This window comes from Ichthyophthirius multifiliis, assembly GCF_000220395.1.
Source record: "Ichthyophthirius multifiliis unplaced genomic scaffold scaff_1120509249747, whole genome shotgun sequence".
Taxonomy (NCBI): domain Eukaryota; phylum Ciliophora; class Oligohymenophorea; order Hymenostomatida; genus Ichthyophthirius; species Ichthyophthirius multifiliis.
The window spans coordinates 14,752-33,324 of record NW_004087377.1 but is presented as its reverse complement, the minus strand read 5'-3'; the positions used below and the strand labels follow the sequence as shown (position 1 = coordinate 33,324).

General features: G+C 15.7%; 3 protein-coding genes across 3 annotated transcripts, besides 55 other annotated features; 1 reads left to right on the top strand and 2 right to left on the bottom strand. All coding sequences in view use genetic code 6, as the record gives it.

Annotated features, from left to right (window-relative positions):
- Nucleotides 1-1,122: 1,122 nt before the first annotated feature.
- Nucleotides 1,123-1,154: a microsatellite.
- Nucleotides 1,155-2,963: 1,809 nt separating this feature from the next.
- Nucleotides 2,964-3,018: a microsatellite.
- A 599-nt stretch (nt 3,019-3,617) lies between these two features.
- Nucleotides 3,618-3,663: a microsatellite.
- Nucleotides 3,664-4,998: 1,335 nt separating this feature from the next.
- Nucleotides 4,999-5,029: a microsatellite.
- Nucleotides 4,999-5,030: a microsatellite.
- Nucleotides 4,999-5,031: a microsatellite.
- A 58-nt stretch (nt 5,032-5,089) lies between these two features.
- Nucleotides 5,090-5,130: a microsatellite.
- A 108-nt stretch (nt 5,131-5,238) lies between these two features.
- Nucleotides 5,239-5,296: a microsatellite.
- Nucleotides 5,244-5,372: a microsatellite.
- Nucleotides 5,251-5,296: a microsatellite.
- Nucleotides 5,327-5,375: a microsatellite.
- Nucleotides 5,331-5,380: a microsatellite.
- Nucleotides 5,337-5,372: a microsatellite.
- Nucleotides 5,381-5,384: 4 nt separating the features above from the next.
- Nucleotides 5,385-5,459: a microsatellite.
- Nucleotides 5,460-5,506: 47 nt separating this feature from the next.
- Nucleotides 5,507-5,567: a microsatellite.
- Nucleotides 5,507-5,570: a microsatellite.
- Nucleotides 5,509-5,547: a microsatellite.
- Nucleotides 5,515-5,589: a microsatellite.
- Nucleotides 5,532-5,592: a microsatellite.
- A 134-nt stretch (nt 5,593-5,726) lies between these two features.
- Nucleotides 5,727-5,784: a microsatellite.
- Nucleotides 5,785-6,593: 809 nt separating this feature from the next.
- Nucleotides 6,594-6,653: a microsatellite.
- Nucleotides 6,640-6,694: a microsatellite.
- Nucleotides 6,641-6,699: a microsatellite.
- A 278-nt stretch (nt 6,700-6,977) lies between these two features.
- Nucleotides 6,978-7,048: a microsatellite.
- Nucleotides 6,993-7,051: a microsatellite.
- Nucleotides 7,052-7,578: 527 nt separating this feature from the next.
- IMG5_028930 (hypothetical protein) lies at nt 7,579-9,308 on the bottom strand. The gene has a single exon (XM_004039231.1). It carries the CDS (start codon nt 9,271-9,273, stop codon nt 7,702-7,704), a length of 1,572 nt encoding a protein of 523 aa, XP_004039279.1. The 5' UTR covers nt 9,274-9,308; the 3' UTR covers nt 7,579-7,701.
- Nucleotides 7,620-7,644: a microsatellite.
- Nucleotides 7,817-9,099: a microsatellite.
- Nucleotides 7,964-8,114: a microsatellite.
- Nucleotides 8,144-8,414: a microsatellite.
- Nucleotides 8,504-9,014: a microsatellite.
- Nucleotides 9,262-9,307: a microsatellite.
- Nucleotides 9,272-9,323: a microsatellite.
- A 271-nt stretch (nt 9,324-9,594) lies between these two features.
- Nucleotides 9,595-9,639: a microsatellite.
- Nucleotides 9,640-9,820: 181 nt separating this feature from the next.
- Nucleotides 9,821-9,874: a microsatellite.
- Nucleotides 9,875-10,194: 320 nt separating this feature from the next.
- Nucleotides 10,195-10,245: a microsatellite.
- Nucleotides 10,246-10,922: 677 nt separating this feature from the next.
- Nucleotides 10,923-10,976: a microsatellite.
- Nucleotides 10,952-11,024: a microsatellite.
- Nucleotides 10,990-11,032: a microsatellite.
- Nucleotides 11,033-11,686: 654 nt separating this feature from the next.
- Nucleotides 11,687-13,929, bottom strand: IMG5_028920 (solute carrier family 44 protein member 2, putative; the record flags this gene model as incomplete). The annotated part of the gene is made up of 7 exons (XM_004039230.1): nt 11,687-12,109; nt 12,153-12,332; nt 12,387-12,489; nt 12,578-13,030; nt 13,099-13,218; nt 13,272-13,416; nt 13,473-13,929. The coding sequence occupies 7 exons, from the start codon at nt 13,927-13,929 to the stop codon at nt 11,687-11,689; spliced, it is 1,881 nt and encodes a 626-aa protein (XP_004039278.1).
- Nucleotides 12,500-12,571: a microsatellite.
- Nucleotides 13,930-13,994: 65 nt separating the features above from the next.
- Nucleotides 13,995-14,034: a microsatellite.
- A 990-nt stretch (nt 14,035-15,024) lies between these two features.
- Nucleotides 15,025-15,125: a microsatellite.
- Nucleotides 15,026-15,125: a microsatellite.
- Nucleotides 15,057-15,131: a microsatellite.
- Nucleotides 15,132-15,331: 200 nt separating this feature from the next.
- Nucleotides 15,332-15,372: a microsatellite.
- Nucleotides 15,373-15,596: 224 nt separating this feature from the next.
- Nucleotides 15,597-15,630: a microsatellite.
- A 111-nt stretch (nt 15,631-15,741) lies between these two features.
- Nucleotides 15,742-15,923: a microsatellite.
- Nucleotides 15,924-16,084: 161 nt separating this feature from the next.
- Nucleotides 16,085-16,153: a microsatellite.
- Nucleotides 16,091-16,124: a microsatellite.
- Nucleotides 16,154-16,492: 339 nt separating the features above from the next.
- Nucleotides 16,493-16,637: a microsatellite.
- Nucleotides 16,638-16,678: 41 nt separating this feature from the next.
- On the top strand, nt 16,679-17,737 carry IMG5_028910 (mitochondrial carrier protein, putative; the record flags this gene model as incomplete). Its single annotated transcript, XM_004039229.1, has 3 exons — nt 16,679-17,006; nt 17,110-17,492; nt 17,542-17,737. Exons 1-3 carry the CDS (start codon nt 16,965-16,967, stop codon nt 17,735-17,737), a joined length of 621 nt encoding a protein of 206 aa, XP_004039277.1. The 5' UTR covers nt 16,679-16,964.
- Nucleotides 16,884-16,934: a microsatellite.
- Nucleotides 17,738-17,842: 105 nt separating the features above from the next.
- Nucleotides 17,843-17,904: a microsatellite.
- A 51-nt stretch (nt 17,905-17,955) lies between these two features.
- Nucleotides 17,956-18,085: a microsatellite.
- Nucleotides 18,086-18,115: 30 nt separating this feature from the next.
- Nucleotides 18,116-18,178: a microsatellite.
- Nucleotides 18,133-18,187: a microsatellite.
- Nucleotides 18,188-18,418: 231 nt separating this feature from the next.
- Nucleotides 18,419-18,453: a microsatellite.
- Nucleotides 18,454-18,573: the final 120 nt, after the last annotated feature.

Genomic DNA, 18,573 nt, shown 5'->3' with positions numbered 1-18,573 from the left:
TATTTATATTATTTTCTTCTTAATTATTTCCTCTTTTTTATATATATTTTAACATTATATGTTTATATTTATTTTATTATATTATTTAACATTATCATTATTCTAATATCATTTTCTTTATAAATTTACTAATCATTATTATTATTAAATTTAATATAAATCGACTCGCCATTAATTTTTAGAATCTAGCCTTAATGAAAATGTTTACAAACAGGATTAAATGCTAAAATATTTTATCCGATTTTCAAATTTTACTAATCTTATTTTTTTGCATTATTTTAGTTCTATAAATATTTCATATTTTTTTTATTTTTTATTAATAAAATAAAAATACTCTAAATTATTTTCTACACTCTTCTAGTTTATGTCTTTCGTTTCTTAAAAATAAATTTGAGAATCTACGTTATTTTCCAATTGATTTTCTTATAAAATTCCATTCTTATTTAGTAATTTTTTTTTATATTAATTATACTTCATGTAATAAATTTTATAGTTCGTTTTAAGCAAAATAATTTTTATCGATATAATTATAAAAAAATTCACTTTAAAAAATATGTATACTCTATTTAAATTATTATTAATAAAAATATTAAAATGTAAGTTATACTTTTATATTAATTTTATTTTTTTCTTATAAAAAACTATTGTAACAGTTTTCTTCGAAATAATTAATTCTTGCTTGAATATTATTTTATAAATTAAAAATATATTTCCTTTTATCAAACTATTTATTATTAATTTTTTATTAAATTAAAGGTTTTTATATTTTATCATTTATTTATTTTTGTTTCTTAATTGGTAGAAAATTTTAATATTCTAATTATTTTTATTAAAGTTAAATTTTAAATTCGGTCTTGTCTTCTTATTTTTTATCCAAATTTTTATAATAATCAGCCATAATGTTCTCAAGTAAAATTCCATTAATATCTTTATTTAAATTAAGTATATTTTTATTCTAATAAAAATATTTTTATAAAAAATATATAGAAAAATATTTCCTTACTTAAAGATATACACTTATTAAATTAATTATTGATCTTTCATATCCATTTTCTGAAAGACATGATTACATTTCTTCTAGTTTGTCCAATTAATATTATCTAAAATCTATTTATAGTGAGTAAAAAAAAAAAAAAAAAAAAAAAAAAAAAAAATTATTTATTTTATATGATAATACTATAAATAATAACATTATAAAAATATGTCTAACTCTTCTATTTTCCAACGAGGACCAAGTTCATATTTTTCTTTATTTAAATATCATTTTTTATTAAGATTTATTAATTTAATTTATTATAAATATAATGTATTTTACTAGTTTTTTCTAAATGTTATATAATCTTTTTATAATCAGGCATTTTCTTTTTAATAATTTTAATTTTAAATAGATAATTAATAATATATAAAATATTTTTTTGAAAAAGGATACCTTTTTTTTAAATATTTAATTACAAAATATAAATTTTATTTTATTTTTAATTATAAATTAGTGTTACTTTTTTTTTTTAAAAAAAAAAAAAAAATTTAAATAAAAAATATTTTAATATTAATAATAATTTATTTTTTTTTATTTAAAAAAAAAAAAAAAAATTAATTTAAAATAAAGCAAAAATAAAAGAAAAATAAATGTCCAAAAACGAATATTTTAAAAATAACTATATATAAAAAACAAATAAAAATTCCAAAATACTAGCATTAATAACTATAGACATAGGAAATGGTGAAACAGATTAAATAAAAATCACCAAAAATTCCAAAATATCCGAAAAAGCCCAAGAATTTTGTGAAAAACACGACTTAGACAGTGAATGTATTGAATATATATCTTAAACAATAAAACAATAACTAAAAAAAGTCCATAAAAAAAGAAAATTATAATAAGAAAAAATCGAAAATACATCCGTTTTAGAAGACTGTAAAAAAAACAATCACCAGCAATCACTAAGCTCATAAAGAATAAAAACAACTGAAAAGCCATAAATACTATAAGAGCATTTTTTAGAATAACAAAAGGAAAATATAAGTATTTCTCCAAATAATGAAAATATCCAAAATGGGAATGAAAGAAGAAAAGTAATTAATTAAATTCTCCAAAAATTAAAATTAGAAAAGGAATAATATTAAAAAAAGCAATAAGAAAACATCCAAAATAATATAAACTATAATTTAAATAATAATAATAATAAAAATTAATAAGAATAAGAAACATACGAAAAATGGACATAAATGATAAACAATAAACAAAACATAAAAAAAAATACAAAGAAACCTAAAAAAATATAATATTAAGCACATGAAAAACTATATTAAATAGGTGTGGAATAAAAAATGAGGAAAGAAAAATAAATATAAGATTATTAAAAAAAAAAACTCGAAAGGGAAAAGTAAGAAAACACTTTTAGGCCTAATATATCAAATTATTCAAAAACCTTAAAATTAAAAGAAGATATAAAACTTGAAGATTATCTAATCATGTAAGGTAAAAAAAACTAAGAAAGAAAAGCAATTGCACAACTCTTAAAAGAAGAAGAAATCTAAAAAGAATGCTAATTTAAACCTACCTTATCGAAAGTTAGTGAAATTATTGCATGTTAATTGAGATCCAAAAGTAACAATGTAAGTAATAATATACATGAAAAACTCTATGTGTAAGGAATGGTGGATAAAATTAATAAAGAAGAGTGGAATTAATAATAATTTAATATTTAATATCCTTTTTAGCCTGATATAGGAATATAAATAGATCGAAATATAAGTAAAAATGACTAATAAGATACTGTAAATAGATTATATAAAGAAAAATTTATTAAAAACTAAAAAATTTAATAAAATATATAAAATAATATCAAAGATAAAAATACAGGTTAGAAATTATTTTAGCCTTAAATTACAAAAGATTTAATTTATCAAAAAGTTTCTTAAAAAATAGATATATAAGATTAATAATTATGTAAATAATTAAAATATATCTATATATATATATAAATATATATATATATATATATATATATATATATAGAATAATAATTATGTGAAAATATAATAAATAATACAAGAAAATGTAGATAATAAATAAATTCAACATAAAACAGGTCATATACTCCTGTAAAAAGAAGAACAAATCATCAACCTATAATAACTCCTTTAAGAAGTCAAATAAATTTTGAAATTTCGGGTCTGGGTTCTCAATCTTAAATGAATATTACGAATGTTTAACTATAGAGTTATTCGAATATTAGTCATATAAAAGTTAATAATAATAAATAAGGAATAAGTGAGTAGAAATTTTATATCAAATTAAAAGAATTATTTAATTATTTTGATAGTGATAAAAATGGGATTATTAATTCATAAAATATTGATATATCAGAAATCGATAATAATCTTTTGGAAATTATTAAAAATGTTTTGTTCGAAATCGAAGAATCTAATTAAAATATTAATTTTAATTAGTTTATGAAACTTCTATAAAATAATAATTTAATTCCAAAATTATAAAAAGTAAGATTTTTTTATTATTTTTTATTCAATTTTTTTTTTTTTAAGTTTTATACTGAGAAGTTAGAAAACATTTAAGATATGGATATCACGGAATATGAGTTTTTATAAGAAAACTTATAATAAATTAATAATAATAATAATAATAATAATAATAATAATAATGCTAATTAAAGTATTGAAGAAGAAAAAATTAATATTTAATTAGAATGTATGAATCAAAATAAAAAGAAAAATTTAGATGATAATAACTCTATATGTAATTTGACTTCAAGATATTAAAATTTAATTAAAAAAAATCAAGAAAAATGAAAATAATTATATATATTTCAAAAAGTTAATAATTAAAAAATTTTATAAATAAAAAAAATAACAGTATTATTTTAAAATCCACACAATTTTTTTTTTTTTTCATAAAAAAAAACAAAAATTAAAAAAAAATCTAATACCCGAAAAATTCCCTTAAATAACGAAAAGCCCAATATTTTTTCCAAAACTATATATGAAACCAGAATATAATGAAAAAAATAGTCCAAAAAATAATCGAAAAAAAACTATAAAAAATACCCGACCTTAAAAATATTACGAAACAAATTATGCCTCTTCAATAATATTAAAAAATATCCCTTAAAATTTAAAATTTCGGCATTAAAAAGTTAAATTTAAGTCTATTACACTTTCTAAATAAGGAAAATATTAAGAAGCCTTAGTTTTGATAAGTAAAACTTTCAAATATGTCAGCACTATCTTTTGAAAATAGTACTTATTTTTAATTTTTAGAGGATAATATATCCCCCTAGAAGGACACATTATGGATAAAGAAATGAACAAAAAAGTATTTTTATAGGAAAATTAAATCTGAAAATATACAAATAATCATTATAAACTACTCAAAGAATTAGTAAACAAAATTCATTTCAATTTTTTAAAAAATAAACAATTTAAATTCTAGATAAAATTTATAAAAGCGAATATATTAAAACTTATGTAGCTAAAAGGATTATTAAACTAAAAAAATAATATTAAATTTTAAAAGGTTTAAACTCTTTCATTTTTCCGAAAACTGACTGTCTAGAAGTTTAGAAATCGCATATTTTTTTCTAAATCATGATATTTTATTTTGTAAATAATAAATTCCTAAACAAAAAAAGAAATTATATGAAAATTTTAATAATAAAAAAAAGTAAAATAAATTCTCATATAATAAATAATTTAGAAGTAAATAATAATTTCTAAAAAGCATTAAAAAATTACTATCATAAAAATAAAAATAAATAACTCTCAAAAAAGGAAAGTTTACAATAAAAATAACAAGTTAATAGTTAAATAAAAATTGAAAGATATGAGTATCAATTTAATCTTAAAAATAAGAAATCCGAATAGAAGAAGCAACAGATTAAATCGATAAATAACAAAAATAAAAAGTTTATAAAATATAATATAAAAATAAAATTTTAAATGAATAAAAAAGTTTATAGATTAAAATGAAAATAATATTTCAAAAAAAAAAAAAAAGAAAAAAAAAAAAAAAAGTCTTAACAAACAATATTTCAAATAATATGAATAAAATAGAAGCTAAAATAAAAAAAGAATAAAAATATAATAATAATATAAAAATAAAATTATATATAATCGTTCAAAAAAAGAAGAAATAGAAAACAAAATTAAATAGTATTTTAAATAAAAATATAAAAGAAAATAATAAAAAAAAGATATGTTGTTAAGGAGAAAATATACATTAAAATTAAAAAAAAAAATATAATAAAAAAGAATATAAAATAAATAAAAATATGAATAATAATTTTATTAAAAAATTAAACATATATAAATAAATATATAAAATTATAAATAAAAAAAAATATATATATAAAAAATTAGTATAAGTAAATATATATATTTTTATATTTATTAATACTTTATTATTATTTCTTATTATTATATGTTTATTATATTTAATTAATTTTTTATTTTAATAAATTAATATTTATATAATAATTCTTTTTAAATCTATTTTTTTTTTATGATTTTTTTTTTTTTTATTATTATTTTATATTATTAATTTTTTTTATTTTACTTTATTAATATTTATTTATTATAAATAGATAAAATAATTATCTCATTAATGCAGAATATATAAATTAATTTATTATAATAATTCTTTTTTTTTTTATTTTATTATTTAATATTGACTCAGAAATTATCATAATTAAAATATCTTATATACCTTTTAAATAAATTTTAATAATAAATTAATATAAAAAATATTAAAAATAAAATAAATAAAAACTTAAATTTAATAAGGAAATGAGTTATAAAGAATGTTCATAGAAATAGTTCTCAAATAAATGTATGGAAAAAGGAAATAAATTATATAAAAAATAAGATAAAACAATTCAAAAATAAAAAAAGAAAAAATACTAGTTAAATATAAACTAATGAATATAATAATAGTAATTGTAATTGTGAATATATTTCTAATGTTAAATATATATGCATCTTTTGTTAAAAGATATAAACTAAATAAATATTGAAAAATAATAAATATGAAACTGTTTTTAAATATGAATATGAAATTGATGAACCATATGTTTTTAAATAAAATATTGATACTGAATATTAGAATGAAGAGTAAAAATAAAAGTAATAATATTACAAAAAAGTTGATAATATAACATAATCGAAAAATTACATAAGAAAAGTATTAAATCATACTACATTTTAATGAATAAAATAAGAATTTATAAAACAGATTATATATATTATATATTAATTTGCTTTTATATATTTTTATTAAAAAAAGTTAATTTATTTATTTTAAAATTAATAATAACTACAAAAGAATTGTTTTTTTTTTTTAATAAAATATAATAAAAAAAAAATTAATAAATAATAAATATTATTTAATGCAAATTTAAAAATAAATATGAATAAATTAATAGTAAAAAAGTTAAAAAAAGATTAAATTTTTAAAAATAACATTTTTAATTATGAAAATTTGTTAATAAAATGTAAATATTTATGCGAACAATAAAAAAATATAATTAATTCTTTAACATGTAAACTAAAATAATATAGAAAATTAACTATATGTATGTTTATTTTATAAAAAAATATAATTATATAGAAAGAATATATAATTATTTAATAAAAATATAAAAAATTAAATAAAATAAACAATTATAAAAATAATAAAAAAAATAAGTATATAATAATATAAAGGCTTGATAGAAAATTAAATAAAAATAAATCCTAATATTTTAATATATTTATTAAATTTTTAATATAAAATAATGATTTTATATTTTTAGATATTATTAAAATAAAATTAATAATGTTATTTTAGTAATTTTTTTTGTTTTGATATTGTATTATTAAAAATTAAATGTTTCTAACTTTTTTTTATTAATTGTAAATTAAATAAAAAAATCATGTATTTTTTTATTAAGTAAAGATTAAAAAAAACAAAATTAAAAATTAATATAAAATAATAATAAATATATATAATAATTTTTATATATTTATAATAAATATATATATATATATATATATATATTATTATAAAAATAATAATTTTTTATTTGTTTTTATTTTAAATCATAATACTAAAAAATTTAAAATATTTAAATAAAAAAATATTTAAAATAATGAAAATAATTTTTATATTAAAATAATTAAAAATATTAATAAATATAATATATTAAAAAGTTTATTTTTTGATAAACATTATAAATATCTAAATTAGAAATATATTTTTTTACAATTATTTTAAAATAAAATAATTATAATTTTTTATTTAAAAACATTTGAATTATAATTTATTTATTTTTATTAAAATGAATATATTCTTTAAAAAATAATATTTAAAATTTGTATTTTATAAATTATATTAAATTAAACTTATTATTTAAAAAAAAAAATTAGAAAATGATTTACATATATATATTAAGATTTTCGCATATATGATAAGTACAATTTTTAAAATAATATAAAAAACCTAAATTAAACAATATAATAAAATATTAAATATATATTAATTTATATAATAAGATAATTTATATTTTAAAACATTATTTTATATTTAATTTATCAGAAAATTGTTAAAATAAACAAAAAAATTTGATAAAAAATAAATACAAAAAATAAATAATAAATTATTATTTTAATAACTTATTAGTTACTAATAGATGAAAATTTTGATTTTTTTCAAATGTTTTTAGATTTACTAGATTTACCGGCTTAATGCTTTTTAGATAAAACATTTTTTTTTTTTTTATCATGTTTATCGTCTTCACTATCATCATCATCACTATAATCATAATCATCATCACTTTCTTCATGTTTTTCTTCTTCACTATCGTCTTCACTGTCGTATTCACCGTCATCATCACTTTCTTCGTGTTTTTCTTCTTCACTATCATCTTCACTGTCGTATTCACCGTCATCATCACTTTCTTCGTGTTTTTCTTCTTCACTATCGTCTTCACTGTCGTATTCACCGTCATCATCACTTTCTTCGTGTTTTTCTTCTTCACTATCGTCTTCACTGTCGTATTCACCGTCATCATCACTTTCTTCGTGTTTTTCTTCTTCACTATCGTCTTCACTGTCGTATTCACCATCATCATCACTTTCTTCGTGTTTTTCTTCTTCACTATCGTCTTCACTGTCGTATTCACCGTCATCATCACTTTCTTCGTGTTTTTCTTCTTCACTATCGTCTTCACTGTCGTATTCACCGTCATCATCACTTTCTTCGTGTTTTTCTTCTTCACTATCGTCTTCACTGTCGTATTCACCGTCATCATCACTTTCTTCGTGTTTTTCTTCTTCACTATCGTCTTCACTGTCGTATTCACCGTCATCATCACTTTCTTCGTGTTTTTCTTCTTCACTATCGTCTTCACTGTCGTATTCACCGTCATCATCACTTTCTTCGTGTTTTTCTTCTTCACTATCTTCTTCACTACCGTATTCATCGTCATCATCACTTTCTTCGTGTTTTTCTTCTTCACTATCGTCTTCACTGTCGTATTCACCGTCATCATCACTTTCTTCGTGTTTTTCTTCTTCACTATCGTCTTCACTGTCGTATTCACCGTCATCATCACTTTCTTCGTGTTTTTCTTCTTCACTATCGTCTTCACTGTCGTATTCACCGTCATCATCACTTTCTTCGTGTTTTTCTTCTTCACTATCGTCTTCACTGTCGTATTCACCATCATCATCACTTTCTTCGTGTTTTTCTTCTTCACTATCGTCTTCACTGTCGTATTCACCGTCATCATCACTTTCTTCGTGTTTTTCTTCTTCACTATCGTCTTCACTGTCGTATTCACCGTCATCATCACTTTCTTCGTGTTTTTCTTCTTCACTATCGTCTTCACTGTCGTATTCACCGTCATCATCACTTTCTTCGTGTTTTTCTTCTTCACTATCGTCTTCACTGTCGTATTCACCGTCATCATCACTTTCTTCGTGTTTTTCTTCTTCACTATCGTCTTCACTGTCGTATTCACCGTCATCATCACTTTCTTCGTGTTTTTCTTCTTCACTATCTTCTTCACTACCGTATTCATCGTCATCATCACTTTCTTCATGTTTATATTCAGTTGAATGCTTTTTATAAGTTTTAGTCTAATTTTAAGTGATAGTTTTTAATTATTTTTTATTTATTTTTTTAAATAAAGAATTTGAATTATCAGAATTATACATTGAAACACATACTAAAGCTACTAAAGCTAAAACTAAAAATGAGAAAATTAATTTTTTATTCATTTTTTTTATATTTTTTTTATTTTTAATTTTTATTTAATATATATTTTTATAAAATATTAAAAAGAAGAGAAAATAATTTATATAATAATAAATATAAAAAAATATACAATATTGTTAATAATTTAAATAAAATTACAATTATTATTGTATATAAATAATAAAATAGTTTTATTTTTTTTTATATTATATAATTTATAAATATAATTAATTTTACTCTTTATTGCTTTTTTATAGAGGCTATTTACTATAAAAAATAATTTTTTTATATTTTTAAATATTTAATATTTATACATATAATATAATTTGTTTTTTATTTATAAAAATATAAAATTTAAATTTAAATATAAAAATATATATTTTAATATATTTCAATTTAATTTTTTTAAATATTTTTTATTAAAAATAACTAAATTTTATATATTTATAAGAATTGTATATAATTTTAAAATTTTATTTTTAAATTTTTACATATATAAATTATTTTTATTATATAATTTATATTTTTTTTCAAATACTAAAAAGAAAATAAATCATTTTTCTATATATATATATTTCTATTGATTTTAAAATTTATATTTTTATTATTATAAAATTTATTTTTATTTTGTTTTATAGTATATAGGATTCATCATGCTTTTATTATTGTTTTATAAAATTAAAATAATTTTATTCAGAATATTATTTTAAAAAAAATTAATAATAAAGTTATTAAATAAAATATATAATTGAAATTTTAATAATACTATTTATATTTTTTTCAAAAATATAGTTTATATTTATAAATTTTATAATAAATAACAATTATAGAATTAATAAAATAATTCTTTTTAGGTTTTTTCAATATTTATTTCTTATATTTTTAATATGATTATTTATATTATATCAATATTTTTTTTGTTTATTAAAAATAAAATAAATTTTATAAATTAAGAGATTTATTAGAAAATAAATAAAAGATTATTATAAAATAAAACTATTTTATTAATCTATAAGACATAATTATAAATAAATTAGATATTTCCATATCTCCGTTCATAAAGAATATATATCTAAAATTTTATTAATTATTATTTTTTATTTTTAATAAAAAATAATTTTTTCTTTAGGCTACTAGTATTTTTAAAAATTTTGTGATTTTTAAACATATTTACTAAAAACAACATAATTTCTTTATTATCAAATATAACAATTTTATCATATATATTTCATATAAAATTTATAAAAAAAATAATTTTTCTTATAAAAATATTATAATCTATATACATTTTAGGTAATTATAATTTTTAATTTAACATAATAAAAAAAAATTATTTTAAAAATGTTTTTTATTTTAAGTTATATTTTTATAAAAAATATTGGCTTCTTATACTTTTTATTATTTAAAAAATCACTATTTTTTTTTATATATATAATAAAAAAGATTAAATTTATACTTTCTTAATTTTAGTAATGTCAAAATTTATATATGAAAAACGAAAAATAGTAATAAATAAGTTAAATCCATTAATATTTTTTTTTTTAATTTGATTTAATTTTTATTCAAAATAAGTTGAAAATATTGACATTCAAAATCTTTTGTAATATTTATATTAAAGCAAAAAATATTCTTATAATTTTAATATTAAAACAATAAACTAATATCTATATTTATATTTTATAATTTAATAAAAGTTTATTAATAAAAAATATTTTATAAATAAAAATTATATATCTAAAATATATAAATAAATATATATATATATTTATATATATATATATAAATTATTTTATAAGATAATATTAATGCAATAATTAAAGTAATCTACAAAAGAAATTTTCAAAATATACTCTCACATTGATAAAGAGCTGAATTAAAAAGTTACTTAAAACGTTACATTTCCTTTATCGGATTAGTCCGAATAAAAAATAAATAAATTAATTGACACATTAAGATACAATAAAGGTGTATATGAAAAGCGTGCAGTTGCTATAGCAGCATCATAAGTAGGTTTAAACATGAAATTATTTATAAAAGCTGAAATAACAACTAATAATAAATTATTTTAAAGGAAAATCGAAATAATATGTAATCCATTATTAATAGATAAAAGTGAAAATCTAGATGAAGATTCGGAAGGATGTTTAAGCATTCCTGAATATTTGGCTTATGTTTCTAGACCGGATAAAATTTTAGTTTAGTATTAGAATATATTAGGATAAACAATAAAAAAAGAACTATATGGGATGAAAGCGAGAATATTTTTACATGAAATGGACCATTTAGAAGGAATTCATATGCTTAAAAAAGCAAATAAAATAATTGATAATTAACTTTATATTGATTATATGAATAAATAAAAAGAGCTAAATAATTGAATTTTATTTTTGTTTATTTTACAATAAAAAATCATAATATATATATATATTTATTTTCTCATGTTTTAGCTTCTCCTTTTTATTATATTCCGAAATTTTCTAAAAATTATATTAATTAAGGAGGAACATTTGTACTTTTTTCTTTAATTTCATTATGAAGTTCTTCATCTACACAATATATTTACAAAATAGTATCAGAAGAAGAACTAAAAACACTCACGAAAATATTTCCAATAGTAAAAGAAGCATAAGCAACACAAATAGTAGGTAAAAAAGGACTATATAAATCATTTTTGTATTAAATATGATCACTAAGAATTATATAACAAATAAAAGTACTAGTGCATGCTATAAATAACTTTCCTAATAAAAGCATCAATTAACTTAATCCTAGTAATGATGAATAATATTATGAATTTCTTTTTTATAAATAGTAACTATCATAACAAGATTTTATAAAATCTTTTCCAGCAAAAGCCATCTATATAAATATAAATATTTTTCTTATTTTTTTTATTAATTACTTCTATTATTCCTGATTTTTATACAAAGCGTATTTTTGCTTCATAATAATCTGAACAGCAAATACAGCAATTTTTACAATTATCAGATATGTCTTTTGATTTTTCTTCGAATTATCTGTCTTATTAACTTTATACGATTTCCTTTTCTTGTTTTTTTTTTTGGAATTTTTTACCACATTTCTAAAAAAAATGAAATATATATTTTATTTGAGTAAAAAATAAATAAAAAAGTACATAAAATAAAGAAAATAAAACACCCAAAATACTAAAAATAGGTAAAATTAAAGAACAATAGGCAATAGAACCGAAATGATAAAATCCAAATTTTAAAGAAGATCTAAAAAATTTATATAAATATAAATATATATATATATATATATATATATATATATATATATATATATTTATATTTATATATAAAAGACTTTATATTTCCTTCTAATTAATTTTATTGATTTCTTTTAAAATACCATATACTAGTACATGAAGAAATAATAAAATATGCATAATTAGCCATAAACTCACTAATCCAAACAAATCCAAAAATAAATATTAAATATATGTTTCTATTAACACTATATTCATAACTTTCATAAGGTCCCTAATCCTTAGTATATTTTCCAATTCCATACGCCCATACACAGGCTGTGCCTAAAAAAACTAATATTAAAACATAAATAATCCACAAAATTAAAGGCAGAATTAAAATACTACATACATCACTAATAAAATTAGAAGAACATCCAAGTAAAGCCACTCCCATTCGAATTCTATTGCATTTACATATAATATAAAGTAAACAAATAGAACCTAAAAATATACTAGCGATTCCTATCAATTACATTTATTTTTGATTTTAATTTTGCTTTAATAATACACTTTTTGTATTTTTATTTTTTTTTAAAAAAAAATAAAAATAAAAGAATAGATTTTTAAATTGTTTTACTCTTTGTATTTATCAGTTACACATAATCCCCCAAAAACAAAAAAAGATGAAATTATTATCAAAATGCAACTCCAAGTTAAACAAGTACTATATTTTTTCATAAATCCAATATATATATAGCTTATATTTATAAAAACAATATGAATATAAATAAAATAGTAAAAATAACATACGATAAAATTAAAGAAACACATAAAGAAAACAACATTATAGGCCAAGATTTTTAAAAATCCGATAAATTTTTTTAAAAATCTTCTTAAGGTTATAATATTTTTTATAATTCATTTTCTTTTTATAAAGAAACGCAAGCATTAACATCTTAAAATATAAAATACATTATTTTTTTATATAAAAAAATAAAATATAAAAAATACATTTTTTAGATTTCACCATATTATTTTCGGAAACTAAACATTCGCCTAATGTATTTGTTTTAATTTTCGAATTCGCTTTACATTTAATAGCTGCATATTTTCCATTTAATTTAACTTCCTTTGTACATTCTTCTACACAGACTGAATTCTTCATACCTTCATCTAGTAAAAGTACATATTTATAATCTTTATAACCTTAATCGATTCCACAAATATTTCCATCAGAATCACTTGGGTATGAATATTTATATGGAGAGCCTTCTTTAAATGCGAAAATAGCGGCTACAATAATACCTGATAAAAACGCAATATAAATAATTGCGCATAAACAATTAGTAGGCATTCGATTTTATTTAGGACCATGTATTAAATTTCGGTCTAAATTTTATTTCTCTCCAATATATTATGGATCATTTTCTTTATATTTATATGATTTTTGGGATATTTGAGATGTCATTGATATATTATCATTTTTGGGATTTTATGACTTTAACATGTATTTTTTTTTTATATAATAATTAATTTTATGTTATTATGATTTTTTTTGTTTTATATTTTTTTTTTCTTATAATTGAATTTTTTTTTATTAGGTTTTTTTTCTATATATAATATATTATTAATAAATAAAATTAATTAAGAAAATATTTCATAAACAAAAACAATAATAATTGTATATAAATATAATAATTAATATATATGTTTTTTCATTAAAGTACATTTATAATGCAATATCATTTTGTTATACTTCAAACAAAAATAAAAGAACTAAATGTATTATTATAAATAGGAAAAAATACCAATATATAAAATTTATATCAGTTATAATCTAAAAATAAATACCTCTTTATAATTCAAAATACTTATTTAATTCTTAGTCTTCTTTTTAGCTTATTCATATATCCTCTTTGTACAAAAAAACATAAACACAATATTAAAAAGTCATAATTTTGTTAACTAAATATTGCATTTGTTGATATTTTCTAATTACTTAGGGCTATATACTCTATATTTATTATAGATTTGTGCAGTTTCCCTTAGATATTCTTAAGAAATTCTTAAAAAAGACTTCTTATAGCATATTAAATTTCAAACTTAGAATAATTTAGTGAACATTATCATATAAATAGAGATTTTTAATAATAAAATATATTTAAACTAAGGACTAAAGACCTTTTTAATTATAATAAATATAATTTATATAATACAATATTTTTCCGGTTTTAAATCTCTGTAAAAAAACAGCAATAAAATCCATTAAAGTACAAAAAAATGGATAATTATATTTTTTTTTGTTTAAACAAAAAATAAATATATTTATTTGACTTTTTTGATTTGAATATATAATAATTTTTCATAGATAATAGATAATTATATTATTTTAATGTAAACTGTCAATTAATTCATATATTAAATTTACTAAATTAATGATAAAATTGATATATAAATCTAATTAATATTATATTTAAAACATATATTTATAGTAATATTTTATTGATTTCTATATTTATTAAATAAAGTAATCCATTTAATTATTATTATTTTTTTTATATAAAAATAATAAAAAAATTATAATATATTAATAATAAATATAATAAAAAATATTTTAAATAATATAAAAAATAAAATATAGTAATAATAAAAAAATATAAAATAATAATATATATTTATATAAGTATAAAAAAAAATATTAAAAAAGTTTTATTTTATTAATATATTAAGAAGAAATTAATATAAACTAAATTTATTTATTATCAAAAATAATCACTATCATCATTTTTATTATTTTTTATATTTCCAACAACTTCTCCGTTAATTTAAAATTCTTATATATCTTCTAAACTATCATCTTTTTATTTTTTTATTTTTTATAAAAAAATAATATATTATTTTAAATAAATAAAACAAAAACTTTAATTATTATGAATATAATCCATTTTTTTTTATTCAATATTAATTTAGTTTGTATATATATTCGAATATATTTAATTCTAATAACTAATTTATCCTTTTAATGTATTTTATTTATTATAAGAATTTTCTATTATATTAATATTATCGTTTTCTTATAATATGTTTCCCTTAGAAAGTGTGTATTTGCATTTTACTATACTTTTTTATCTATTTAATTTTTCTTTGAATAAATTTTCCTTTAATAAATAAACTTTTTTAAAAATAATTAAAATAATTTTTTTATTTATGGAATACTTCCTGTATTTAAATTTCTTCATTTTATTATTATTGAATATATTTTTCTAATAATAATTATTTTTATTATTATTATTATTACTATTATTACTATTATTACTATTATTACTATTATTACTATTATTACTATTATTACTATTATTACTATTATTACTATTATTACTATTATTACTATTATTACTATTATTACTATTATTACTATTATTATTATTATTATTACTATTAATATTACTATTATTACTATTACAATTATTATTCTTAATTTATTTACTCATATTTGAATTATTGCTTTTTTTGACATTTACTCATATTCTCACTTGAGTTTTGTTGTTTTTCTTTTTAAACATGCTTTGTTGGCAATTAAATGTTATTTAAGGATTTTGTACATCCCATTCCTTTTATTTAAAATATTTATATATTAAATATATTAAATATATATATATATATATATATATCTATTATTTTATTTATATATAAAAAACAAAAATATCTTTGAAATTAATAACAATAAATTATTATATGTATTATTATAAATTTTATTTAAATAAAAAATAATAAAAAAATAAAAGTAATTTTTCAAAATAAATTATTATATAATATAATAGATAAAAATAATAAAATTAAAAACTTGAAAATTAAAATATTTATAAATAAATTATTTTTGTTATTTCAGGCTTTTTTTTAAAATAAAATAAAATTTGGGTTAATCAAAAAAAAATGAAATAAAGATTTAATATTCTTAATAAAAATACATTTATACATAATAAAAGTTTAGAATTAAAATAAATACTGGAATATTAATTTTATTAAAAAAAATATGTATATATATTAAAATTTATATTTATATAATATATAATTATATATATAAAAAAATAAAAATATATCTATATATATATATATACATATATATATAATAATATATATTTATATAATATATATATATAGATATTTATTTATATAAAAAGGATATTAAATATTTTAATTATATAAATTTAATAAAAATGATTTAAAATAATAAATAAATAGACTTTTTGGATATTTAAAATCCATTATAATACATATTTTCATCTTTTTGTGCCTTAAGTATAAAATCAACAATATTTGCACCATTTGAAAGATTAAAAATCATAAAGCAAACATAAAATATAATCAAAGATTCATAAATAGAAGCATAAAATTCTTATTTTAAATTAACAAAATGTAAATAAATATTAATATATAAAATAATAATAATAAAAATAATAGAAATATAAAATACTTAAGGAATATTAAGTTTTTGGAGAGGAAATGGTACAAATATATACAGACTTTTTTATACATAAATACTAAGTTATTTTACATATGATTAAATTCAAAAAAAATAAATGAAAATTAATAAAATAATGTAATAAAAATATATATTTTAATCCTGAAATAAAATAAAAAAATATAGAATTTTTTATATATAAGCTAAAAAATTTTAGGTGGATTTTTTTCTGTTTTTATTGTTTAATTATTCACTTTTCCTTTCGAAAATATTCGCATGAGATTAATTTGCGAACAATCCGATTATACCTAATAAAGATACTTTAATGGATCTTGGGATACTTTTAGAAAATTATCTAAACAAGAAGGAATATCATCATTTTATAGAGGATTTCTTGCTAATAATATTCATTTGTTCTTTTATTATGGAACTTCTTAACTTACTTATAATTTTTTAATAGAACGAACAAATGATAATTTTTAAGATTTTCCAATTTTCAAATTTATAGGTTTCGCAGGAATTTCAGGATCTGTTTCATCAACTGTAACATATCCTTTAGATACTATTAAGTAATCTATTATTTTTATATACATAAAAAATATATTTTTTTTAATATAGGAAAAAATTAATGATTAATGGAGGATTTGGATTCTATTAGGAATATAAAGGAATATCTGATTGCATATAAAAAATATGGAAATAAGAAAGTATAGGTGGATTTTATCGTGGATTTTTAATAAATGTATTTAAAAATATACAAGCTTAAATGATATATTTATAGATATATATAGATACAAATTAAATAGCTTTTTGATAATAATAAAAAAAATGTATTTTTTTTTTAAAAAAAGTAAAATTAAAAAAAAATGATAAATAATATAAATATGTATATATATAAAAATTTTATTTTTATTTATGAATATATATATATTTATATATATATATATATATATATATATATATATATATATATATATATATTATTTAAAAATTATAAAACATATATGTATAAATATAATTTTTATTTAAAAAAATAATAATAATAATAATAATAATAATAATAATAATAATAATAATAATAATAATAATAATAATTTTTATAATAATAATTATAATTATGATAATCATAAAAATATTAATAATAAAATAAAATAATAATAATTTTTCCTATTAAAATTTTTTTAAACTTTATTAATATATTTTAATAATTATAATATTATAAAAAAATATAATATATTTATAATAGATATAATATTATCTAATATTTAATTAAAAAATTATTTAATTATACTTTTAAACAATTTATAACTTGCATTTTTTGATTTAAATTAAATATTTAACAAATGTATTACATCTTTTTACATAATTCTATCATAATTTATATTATTAACAATATTTTTATTTTTAATTTAAAAATATATATATGTTAATTATAAATGACATTATTAAAATTTTATTTTTAATAAATATAATGTTTATTTATTTAAAATATTATTAATTAATATGAAAAAAATAATTAATTTTAAAAAACTAAAGATATATTTTCTTTTTCTAAAAGATATATATCCAATATATCCTTACTTTTTACACTTAGATATTAAGTGATTTTATTTAATAAAAAAGATAAATAATTAAAGTATTTTTATATTT